This window comes from Diachasma alloeum, unplaced genomic scaffold (genome assembly GCF_001412515.2).
Source record: "Diachasma alloeum isolate Michigan unplaced genomic scaffold, Dall2.0 Dall_scaffold_00347, whole genome shotgun sequence".
Taxonomy (NCBI): domain Eukaryota; kingdom Metazoa; phylum Arthropoda; class Insecta; order Hymenoptera; family Braconidae; genus Diachasma; species Diachasma alloeum.
The window spans coordinates 162,937-175,027 of record NW_021680486.1 but is presented as its reverse complement, the minus strand read 5'-3'; the positions used below and the strand labels follow the sequence as shown (position 1 = coordinate 175,027).

Genomic DNA, 12,091 nt, shown 5'->3' with positions numbered 1-12,091 from the left:
GTTGGGTGATGCTGGGGAGAAACAGAATGCTAAAAGGGTGAACGGATCAATGATAAGATCAATTACAATTGATGATTACAAAGAGTGTCTTTTTTCAAACAGAAATGTTGTAAAATCTCAGTATTTAATTCACAGTAAAAAACATGAAGTTTACACTGTTAAGCAGAGAAAATTAGCTCTGAATTGTGAGGATGATAAGACAGTTATTCTGCCTGATACGACAGATATTTTCCCATATGGATATTATGAGAATAAATAAAACATATTTTTGAAAAAACTAATTTTATTGTTCAATCTTTATTTCATATGAAATTACAAATCACCATTATTTATCCAGCTGTTATGAGTGTTATCAAAACCCATCCATTTCACATATTTCTTATTGCCTTTTGTCTTCAACACTTTTTCTACGAGGTAAACATCTGGACACTTGACTTTTTGAAGTTCTTCCTGGTAGAAGCCACTCTCGATTTGTTGATTCTGAACATCCATGAGTTTGTATGTGACAGGATTGCTTCGTTGCACTTTGCTGATGGTGAAGATCTCAGGGGTCTAGTTGGGGGTGTATCCTTTCTCGAAGATTGTTTTATATTTGCTGATACGAACTCTGTTGCCTACTATGAATGTTAGTCCTTTCATCATATTCCTTGAATGTTTTCGATATATACTTCGCAGCAGCTGCTTCTCATTCTTCAAGGTTACATCTTTCGGCTTCATTTTAATAGTGCTGTGTTTTGTATGATTATAGGATTTCACAAAATCATCTGTAGTATCAATCCATTTATACGTTCCATTGAGAGAAAACTGTTTCCACATTTTATTTTTTAGAGTACGATTGAAGCGTTCATAGAAGCCTTAAGGTTGCTGAATTTGGAGTACATTTTTATATCATCATCTTTCATCAGAGCTTGGAAATTCTTGTTATAGAACTCCTTTCCCTGATCTACATGTAACTTTTTAGGAATACACCCCTCCTTCAAGATAAGATTCATAGCACTTGTCACATTTACTCCATTTTTAGTTTTGGTTGGGATGGCCCATGCATACTTGGAGAAAATATTAATAACCGTAAGGACGTACCTATAGTCCTTATTGACATTTGCATAAGCCCTCATCTCCACTAGATCGACTTGCCAGGTTTTATTCAAACCTCTAATATCATCATGACGACGAGTGTAATTCCTCCTAGCTGGTTTATGAAGCTCCTCCACTATTTCAGCCTTCTTTAATTTCATCTTTGTCTCTGCTTAGGGAATGATCTTGAATATTATTATCTGATGCAGCTATTTTCTCGGTCTGCTTCTTCGTCTCTGCTTGAAAAATTATCTCAGATACTTGAGATTGAAGAGCTTGAAGGGAATCCTCCAACTGTTGATTCAGTGATATGATCTCTTTTTGCAAGAATGTTCTATATCTTGTCAGAATTTTCATTGAAACAGCATCCAAGGGGTCCTTTGCATCAGCTAAATTACATAATTTTTTGTTATCAATATCATAGTTTCCATCCTGTGTGCTCTTGAATCCATCACCTGGAGGACCTCGTCTCCCTGGGGTAGTAGTACGACCGTAAGCCCACTGTCGATCGAACACATCAACGCTCATGATTGAACTGATGAAATCTTTCTTGAACAGCATCTAATATATAATTCCAGCCTCACGTAACTTTTCGATGATGGAGAAAATTTTATTGGTTTGACTCGTATTGCCAGCTGCCTCAGATGCCATGAGTAAACAAAGTCTATCTACTAATTCATTAGGATCATCCTAGTAAACATGATCCATTTTTTGGTTGATAGTCCTTGGAGCGATCATGTATTGCGGTAGCAGAGCTGTACCAGTTTTTTAAATCGATGATGATTGAAGCAGCGGTGCTATAATATTAGTAAATTTTTTATTCTTTTTTTTCTTAATAGGTTGGTCAGCTTGATAGCGAGATCGATAATCACTCGTTCGTTCAATAATTTTAACATAAACTTTTTTATCAATTTCAGTGATATGCTCTGGTTCTGGAGATTTCATGAAAATCAATGACATCAGACCAGGTGTTAATTTATACTGTTTATCTTGCAAAATCATTGCATCATCCTTGAAAGAAACTATTGAAATTCCGATTTTCAAACCTCCTTTCAAATTTTTAATGCCAAATTCAGTGTCCAATTCTTTCTCATTTGCTGTTCCAAATCTATTGAGATATGACTGTGCCAGGTTCTCTGCATTTGATATATTGAGGTATTTAGTCGATGATTCATCAATCGACTCCAACGGTCTTGAAGAATGGTTTTTGAGTAATGAAAAATCATTCAGACTCATTGAAGGTTCTGATGCTGATGATTCTGTATGCCGCGGAGTACTCGAGAAGATTTTTTGTTTATGATCCTCGTCTGCTGTTTTGAACGCATCATTCTCTTCATCACTATCCCCAACATCCATCCATAGAACCATTGATATCCCTCGTTTTGACAATTTTCTTTTCTTTTGTCCTGATTTTTTCGATTGTGCTTCAACTAATTTCTCAAGCTGTGTAATCATTGGTTTAAATACTTCGTTTGCAGTACGTTTTGCAGCATCTTGACCTAATTTCAATATTGTATGTTTACGTCGGATTGCATCACTTGCTAAAGCAATGTGATGCAAAACATTGGATTCTATTTCCAACACTGTTGCATGTTGATTGGTGCACCTTTAATTGAACACTGTCTTCAATTTCGAACATCATTGCTTATTTTGGTAATAAAGTAATCGAAACCTCTTCGATAACGTCCATCATTTAATTCACTATCATTATGAATTACCATGAATCCATACTTGCCCAAATTCCAACAAGTTGAGCACAAATCGTTGAATTGTGTATATGACATATCAGTATTCACCTGTTCATCATAAATATGTTTCAAGTTCATCCCCTCTTGACGAAAAAGTATGAGAAAATTCGTATTATCCAGCACTAAATGCTTCGAGATACGAGCATAAGTCTGACAGAGATAGAAACAGTCTACGTTTTGATGTCGTCTCATACAAAAAAATGCTCTCATATTGTCTTGTTTCTCACAAGCAACATCATCGAAGATTATGATGGAGTTGAGGCGAGCATCTTCAGGTTTGATCACCTCCTCGTGATCGCTGAATGGAAAATATTCAATAACTTTTGTAGATTCTAACAACTGCTTCAAGNGCAATTACAAAAATTATCAAGACTATGATACAATTATTTGTGCACATTTATGTCTCAAATTCCTTTCTAATCAATTGTCATAAAAGCAGCGATCCACGTCGGTGGCAGATCAGCTCAACGCTAACCATCATGGGTGACTCTTTCACGTTAACATTGTCGGGTACATCTTCTGTACTGCAGGCATATTATTTTCCACCGATTGAGTTATCACCTTTGAAAACCTACAGTGTAGGGCTTGTGTTATTCGTAACATACAATTCAATCCCTAATATTGATGAGGGACATAATAAATTCTATNTTCAATCCATTTGGATGAGTGATTAGTGCAAACAAGACATTTGTTTTACCACAGTTTGAAGGTCCACAAATCACTGCACGCAAGCAATTCGGTAAAAGAGAACCATGTCGATTCATTCCCCCACCCTTTTTTTGTAGAACAATTTGATCGAAATTGATAACAGGGAGTTTCACATTTTGCCGCTTGAACTTCATCTTCACGACTGCCGCATCAGCTATAAATACGCTGTATTTATATGGTTCCAGTCANCTCACATTACCGACTGTGACTTCTTACTATGGTAAGGAGCCTCAGCCCTTGCTGAACAAGGATGCATTCTTGAAGACAGCACCGCTTATCGTCATCGATTGCTCCAAGCAGAACGAGTTCCTGAAAACTGGACCTGTGGATATTCGACTTGAATTCGAATCGACGCAGATATTCCCCAATACTACTGCAGCTTATTGCTGGATCTTGCATGATCGAATTANACGTGCAAACGTAAAAGAGAGCGCAGCGGTGAAGGTTTTGTGAATAAAGTGATTAATAACTTACCTGTGGAATTACATGCGCCGGGTTATAGTTACTGTGGACCAGGAACCAAATTAGCTAAACGATTGGCTCGTGGTGATCGNGGATCTTGCATGATCGAATTATCGAATATCATCCTCTCATTGGTGGAGTGAAGGAAATGATTTTAAAAAATATCTAAAATAATCATGTATTTTTTCTATGGGATTAATGAATAAATAAATGAATACATTTGAATGATAAAAAAGAATTTTTATTGCATATTGTCTGCAAGCTTTTTACAACACTGATAATTCTTAAGACTCTCAAACTTCCATTTCAATGTCAATTTCATTCCATACAAATATCCGAGAATCGATAAAATCGAAGCCTTTTCACCATCCTCTTCATCCAACATCATCCTCTCGATGGTAGAAGAAACCTCGTTCACTTTTTTCCTCTATTCATTNACTATTCTCAGAACAGAGAAAACTTGCCTGCTAGACACAACGCTGATAGTATTTTAGAACAACGAGCTTGGAGTCGCGTGTTGGCGAAGGACGCCGGTCTTGCTGAAAAGGCAGTAGCTTGGGGAGTGACGAACACCATGAAGGCTAAAAAGAAATTCGGGATGGGTGTTCGTAAGAAGAGGAAAACTGATACGAGGAGGAGAAAGAAAACTGGGAAAGGACATAAGCTGAAAAAATGGACTGGCCGAGTTCCGAAGGGAAACATCGGAGAGGGTAGCAAGCGAAAAAAGAAGAAGAATATCCCATTATGTCAGATTATTGATGCTTCTAAAGCTTCGATGCTTCCAGGAGTAAATGCTGTGAAAACAGCATTGAAGGGGGCACGTGAAGCTGTGAAAAATGCTGGAGGAAGGAAGGAAATTCGAGCCTTGCCTCGCTTTCTACCTGTTTCAACAAAAACCGGTGAAATTTTGCCCGCTTTTCTGATCCCTCTCTTCGCTAGACTTAGTGCTACAGGGTCTTTAGCAGGTGGTACTGCGGGCATTGCAAAAGCTGTCAATGACGCTAAGGCTGCTAGGGAAGCCCTTGAGGAGAGTAAACGACATAATCGGAATATGGAAGATGTTGCTCCGGGTGAAGGGTTGTATTTGAAGCCTTATAAGCAAGGTTTGGGACTTCATTTGAGTTAAAAAAACGTGTAAGACTACCACACCGAGCGCTCACCGATAATGACATACTAAAATTTGCTAAAGCAATGAAAATTCCACATTTTCGAGGTGTGTATATGAGAAATGGTATGCCGAATAATGGTCCTTGAAAGCATGAATCCGCTGTAGTTGATCTTCATGACAGTGAGGGACCTGGCACCCATTGGGTTGCTTATAAAAAGCGGAATAAAGATCTCATTTATTTCGATAGCTTTGGCAACTTGCGTCCACCTCAAGATTTAGTAAATTATCTCGGTGCTGGTAGTATAGTGAAATGCAATTACAAAAATTATCAAGACTATGATACAATTATTTGTGCACATTTATGTCTCAAATTCCTTTCTAATCAATTGTCATAAAAGCAGCGATCCACGTCGGTGGCAGATCAGCTCAACGCTAACCATCATGGGTGACTCTTTCACGTTAACATTGTCGGGTACATCTTCTGTACTGCAGGCATATTATTTTCCACCGATTGAGTTATCACCTTTGAAAACCTACAGTGTAGGGCTTGTGTTATTCGTAACATACAATTCAATCCCTAATATTGATGAGGGACATAATAAATTCTATTTCGTGCAAGACACTGAAACTGTTCTCACATTACCGACTGTGACTTCTTACTATGGTAAGGAGCCTCAGCCCTTGCTGAACAAGGATGCATTCTTGAAGACAGCACCGCTTATCGTCATCGATTGCTCCAAGCAGAACGAGTTCCTGAAAACTGGACCTGTGGATATTCGACTTGAATTCGAATCGACGCAGATATTCCCCAATACTACTGCAGCTTATTGCTGGATCTTGCATGATCGAATTATCGAATATCATCCTCTCATTGGTGGAGTGAAGGAAATGATTTTAAAAAATATCTAAAATAATCATGTATTTTTTCTATGGGATTAATGAATAAATAAATGAATACATTTGAATGATAAAAAAGAATTTTTATTGCATATTGTCTGCAAGCTTTTTACAACACTGATAATTCTTAAGACTCTCAAACTTCCATTTCAATGTCAATTTCATTCCATACAAATATCCGAGAATCGATAAAATCGAAGCCTTTTCACCATCCTCTTCATCCAACATCATCCTCTCGATGGTAGAAGAAACCTCGTTCACTTTTTTCCTCTATTCATTCTCCAGTCTCGTTAATATAGTCTCGATAGATTTTTCAATGATGCTGGATTTGAGATCAAAGAGAGCAGGTAAAGATAATCCAGAAGTATTTTGCATTTCCTCTCGATTCTTTTTCACGATTTCCATCCGATGCTCGAAATCGAAGATATCATAAAGGAAGTCGAAGACATAGCATGGTGGATCATTGCCAAAATGTTTCTCAATGATATCAGTATAACTCAGTTGGAATGGTACCCTCCATCAAATAATTCTCTGCTGGTGTTAAATCCATTTTGGTTCTGATGATCAAACCACTTGAAGTCACGCTCTTATACCTTCCACCCCCAGTACACATCATGTCAATGGATGAATCGTTCTGAGAAAGAATAACAATCATTCTGTTCTCAAAAAAAATGGTAACGGAAACAAATTTGCGGAAGAGGTGACCATTTCTTGAAAAACTGAGGAATATTTGGAAATAATCATCAACAATAGACACAACAGCCGATATGACTTTTACTCCCCCAATAGATCAATACATATAAACGAAAATATTTCTGAAACTACTAAGCTGGTAGTCCTGGTGTAAGCACTAGCATACTTACTCAACACATGACTGATCCGGGTTCGATTCCCTATTGATTCACAATATTTATAAAAACGGGGAATCAATAAAAAAGTAAATCACTATCGCTTGCACCAGGACTACCAGTTTATTGTTTTTGAAATCCAAGTATAAATTTGATTTTGAAAATGAAAAAATATGAAAATTGTAAAAAAAAATTTAAAAATAAAATTTGAAAATCAGATTTTGAAAATAAGGGTCAGAAAGGTCATATGGGTCAAAATAGTTACGGGAGGAAAAATCTCACATGTGATCCCCTCCCCCCTCCTCCTCACTCGAGCAGATCGACAAAAATCAAGAGTTTATATCCAGAACCCCCCCCCCCTATTAGCTACTTACGTGCTAGCGCCCAACATTTTGTTTCTTTGTTTGCCGTTGGTCGCCGAGGGATACGTATTTTTCTACCATCCGCAGAGGTGCCAAATACGTCCCAACACCTAACCGCCACAACTGTTGACCCCGACGTGATCAAGTGAATAGTTTTTCGCATTTTCACCACTAATTATATCGTGTTAACGCTCGCGAATATTCCGAGAAATTCGAGTGCATTTCGGTCGTGCACTTGGTGAGTTGGTTTTGTGTATCGCACTCGGTCATGTGTCGTGTCCTTCACACGCTCCGTTCGAGTTTTTGTGAATATCGGTGCATTGCTGAGCAACCAAGGACGTTGTGCTACACTGAACATTTTTGAGATTTTTAGCATTAATTCGGTGTCATTATTATGCCGGATAACGTGTCTAATAGTGGAGCACCGCTCCAACGCGTTTCGGTAGGATGTCCCGCCTTCAATGCCGAACGCCCAGCTTTGTGGTTCGCGCAGCTTGAAGGTCAGTTTCACCGCGTCGGAATTACTGACGAAATAACGAGATATTACTACGCCTCGTCAAATCTCGGCACCAAGGCCGCTGTTGATGTGCAGGACATACTCCTAAACGTGCCCACGGAGACGCCCCACACACGCCTCAAGGCGACACTCGTCGAACGCGTCATGCTCTCCCGAGATGCGTGACTCCAGCAGCTTCTCGACCGAGAGGTATTGGAGGACAGGAAGCCATCGCAGTGCTTACGTCAACTCAGGAGCTCGACGATACGGTTCCTGACAACATTCCATGCACCAAGTGGCTCAGCCGACTGTCGATGATGATGCAGTCCATTCTCGCATCGCAAGCCGACATGGCCCTCGACAGGTTGGCAATGTTTGTCGACAGACTGCACGAGATTACATTGTCGGCAGCGCATATGAATGACGTCCAGGAGCTATCGCCCTCCGCCCTCGAAGGCGCGCTCGTCTTGCCTCGACGCTTCGATCAGCGAACTAGAATCTGCTCTGAAGGGGCAAAGCATCGCACACTCTCGCTCTCACTCTCGACATCGCTCCCGCTCTCGAGCAACCTCGCCAACACCCGACAACAATAAGTGCTGGTATCATCAAAAATTCGGCGACAGGGCTGAACGTTGCAAGCCGCCTTGCTCGCTAAAAGGAAACTCCCCGATGGATCGTTATAGGCGGTTAACGTTATCTCTTTCAAATCAAACCGCCTCTTCGTAACGGATCGCGCCACCAAAATCCAATATCTCGTGGAAATTGGTGCTGATCTCTGCACATTCCCGAAGTCTCTCGCTCCTGGGGTAAAGACAAGAGTCAACTATATGCTTATGACAGCAAACCGATCGACGATCAACCCATACGGCTGTATAACACTATCGCTCAACCTTCGCCTCAGAAGGGACTTCACATGGCGCTTCGTAGTCGCGTACATGACCCCATGTAAAGTGTCACTATCGAGTATTGTTTCAGAAATCAAGGCTACGCCTGTCGACTCTTCATGGTCGGACCTCCTCGCAGTTTCCCAACCTGACGGAACCTGAAGGAATCCGCCTGCCAGCCAAACATACGAGGCTGCACCATATTGCCACTACATCTTGACCTCCTGCATCCAGCAAGGCACGACGGCTCGCCTCCGACAAACTCAAAATCGCCAAGGCGGAGTTCGACAAAATGATACGAAAACTGCGAAAGTTTCCGAAAACTGCGTGAGTTTCTAGGTATGATTAATTTTTATCGCAAGTTCCTTAAGGATGCTGCTGAATTTCAGGCTCCTCTGTACAAAGAAACTTAGAGTTCTTCAGTCAAAGGCTCTCACTCCATTACCTAAACACCGGACGGTGATGCCGCTTTCGCCGCCTGCAAAGAGGAGTTGCCAAAATCAACGTTGCTGGTCTATCCGAACACGACACACCCGTTGGCCATCTCCACCGACGCTTCCGAGTACGCTATTTGAGAGTGAATACGAGAGTACGGAGCTGTCTGGGAACCGCTAGCTTTCTTGAACCAGAAACTACAACCGGCGCTGAGGAAATTCTGCCCTTATGACAGAGAGATTCATGCTATCTACGCTGCCGTGCGAAAGTTCCGGTATAATTTTGAGGCAAGGCACGTCACGATCTTCACCGATCATCAGCCGCTGCTTCACGCCTTCGCCCAGGACCCCGACAGAGCGACGCCATGGCAATTCCGTCGCCTGGATTTCACCGGCCAATTTTCGACCGACATCCAACACGTGGCCGGCAAGGACAACGTTGTCGCCGACGCTCTCTCTCTCTTGCATCGAGGAAATTTCCGCAGCAGTCTCCAAGAATGAGCTTGCCCAAGCCGCCGATGAGGAGGTCCAGCAACGCCTCCAGGGTAGATAACATGATGCTCTCGCCCTTCGACCTGTTAACATCCCAGATTGCGCCACATCAATCTACTGTGACGTGTCTGGCAATCTGATTCGCCCTTTGGTTCCTGCACCGCTGAGGAAGAGAATTTTCGACGCTCTCCATAGCGTCAGCCATCCTGGAGCACGGGGGTCAACGAAGCTGGTGACGCAATGGTAGGTGCGGCCATGCATTAACCGAGACTGCCGACTGCGGGCCCACGCATGCCCAGCATGCCAACGTAATAAGGTATCCCGTCATCTTTCATCACCTATTCAAGATTTTCTAGGACGTACATGGCGCTTGGAGCATATCCACGTGGACGTCATCGGACCATACGTCCCGTCCAGAGGGTATCGCAACTGCCTGACGATCATCGACCGCTTCACCCGATTTCCAGAGGCATTCCCCAACGAGAAAACTGAAGCCGAGAGTGTCGCCCAAACGCTTTTCTCTGGGTGGATCTGCTGCTACGAGGTACCTCTCCGCATTACGACCGACCAAGTGACGCAGTTTGAGAGTCGGCTGTTTAACGCTCTCGCTCGCCTCCTTGACAGCAGATACATTCACACCACCATGCTCCATCCACAGTCGAATGAAATGGTGGAACGTCTACACCGTCAGCTGAAGGATGCAATCCGCTGTCACTAAAGCGACTCGTGGGTGGACAGGCGGCCCATCGTGCTCCTCGGAATTCGCGCCACCTGGAAAGAAGATTTCGGCGCGACTCCTGCCGATGTCATCTACGGAGAGCCGATACGACTACCGGGAGATTTTCTCGCTCCTTCACCACGACGCGGGCTCCCGCCAGCCAACATCGCAGAACGTGTAAGGGATCACTTTGCCGACCTCGCTCCTAAACCCGTCGCCCACCATGGCCAGAGGAAGATATTTGTCTTCAAGGAGCTCGCGAATTGCTCGCATATCCTCGTTCGCCGCGACGTGCCTCATCACGCCTTCACGTCCCCATACGAGGGACCTCACCGAGTCATAGCGAGGCATGAGAAACTTTTTATCGTACAGATCAGAGGCGAAAATACCGTGGTTTCCATTGACCGCCTCAAACCCGTTTTTTCGCTCTCACATGACGAGCACGACGGTAATGATGAGAACAATGACGCCCCTGATGACAGCAATGGGACGCTCACTGCACCGCCTTCACCTGAGTCACCTCAACCTGGAACATATTGACGTTCGTCGTCGTATCGCCCATCATATTGCGACGCTGGCTCATCTGCGTCATCAATACAAAAGCGCGTCAGATTTCGCTAAACTACATCAGCTATTCGCGACAAGCGGTATTATTGATTTTCTTTTCGTTTCGTTTTGCGTTATTTGTTTTCGTTTTCTTTTCCGCAGCAGGGGAGTACTTGTGGTGCGAGCCACAACAAATTAATTTAAATAAACTAATTTAAATTAATTTCTATGGTTCCCGGTAGCTTAGTCGGTAAGAGTGCCCGGCGTGTATCTGGGAGACCCGGGTTCGATTCCCGGCTGGGTGAAGCGGAAATTTTTTCTCTCTAAATTCTAATTCTCNCAACAAATTAATTTAAATAAACTAATTTAAATTAATTTCTATGGTTCCCGGTAGCTTAGTCGGTAAGAGTGCCCGGCGTGTATCTGGGAGACCCGGGTTCGATTCCCGGCTGGGTGAAGCGGAAATTTTTTCTCTCTAAATTCTGATTCTCTTAGAATTTTTTTTTTATCCGGGATAGCGCGAACGCAGTATCTCTGCTATTAATATTTTCGGTGTGGATTTAGCGCGTCTCAAACATTCTACATGTTTGCGTTCAGGACAAATAAAAACCAATCCGTGTCCCTCACGGAATTTCGGGATGGTTCTCGAACCTTTCGTAACAGAAGGTATTTAAACTCGCACGCTACCTGACGAAGAGCTCAGTCAGTCAGTTCAGTCGAATTCAGTCCGATCGATGTAAACACATCTCTCTGCGATAAATACAACGCCTTTATATTCCACAACCATGAGTTATTATTGTGTTTCTATACATCTAACCGCCACACATCTGATAGATTATCAGGGTAGCTTTCTTCATGTGTTCTTAATCTCAGTCTCGTATTTGTCTTCACGAATTACATGAGATGCAGTCGAATTTGTCAGACGGCAAATGCTGAAGTATGTTCAGTACAAGAATTCCATAGCTGGTAAATATTTACTATCAAAAAGGAGGAGACGGTCAAGCACATTCTGAGTTATTTTCCGAACTCATGAACAACGGAAAAGGTTTTCATTAAATGGACTGTTGTCAGATAAAAGTGAATCAGTAGTGTCTTTGATGACTTGATGAGTGTTCCAGAAAAGTGTTGTATCCAGCGTGAGGCGTACCTATAATTGTAGTGGGTTCTAGATTTGAAGGGTTAAATCCCACCAATAGTTTATCTGCATTTCAAAATGAGAATTTATCACTTGATTATATTAGGTCATCCCACTTCTGGTGTCACACATTTCATTTTTTATATCTTAACAAGCGATAACCGATATACAATGATACA

The 12,091-nt window shown here is 42.2% G+C and overlaps 1 protein-coding gene and 2 non-coding genes across 3 annotated transcripts; 2 read left to right on the top strand and 1 right to left on the bottom strand.

Moving 5' to 3' along the window:
* Positions 1-312: 312 nt before the first annotated feature.
* Positions 313-1,235, bottom strand: LOC107040844. The gene is made up of 2 exons (XM_015261111.1): positions 1,081-1,235; positions 313-529 (listed from the first exon to the last, which is right to left on the bottom strand). The coding sequence occupies exons 1-2, from the start codon at positions 1,233-1,235 to the stop codon at positions 313-315; spliced, it is 372 nt and encodes a 123-aa protein (XP_015116597.1).
* Positions 1,236-11,009: 9,774 nt separating this feature from the next.
* On the top strand, positions 11,010-11,082 carry Trnat-ugu. Its single transcript has one exon. It is a non-coding gene; the product is annotated as a tRNA-Thr (tRNA).
* A 79-nt stretch (positions 11,083-11,161) lies between these two features.
* Trnat-ugu lies at positions 11,162-11,234 on the top strand. The gene has a single exon. It is a non-coding gene; the product is annotated as a tRNA-Thr (tRNA).
* The last annotated feature ends 857 nt before the right edge of the window (positions 11,235-12,091 follow it).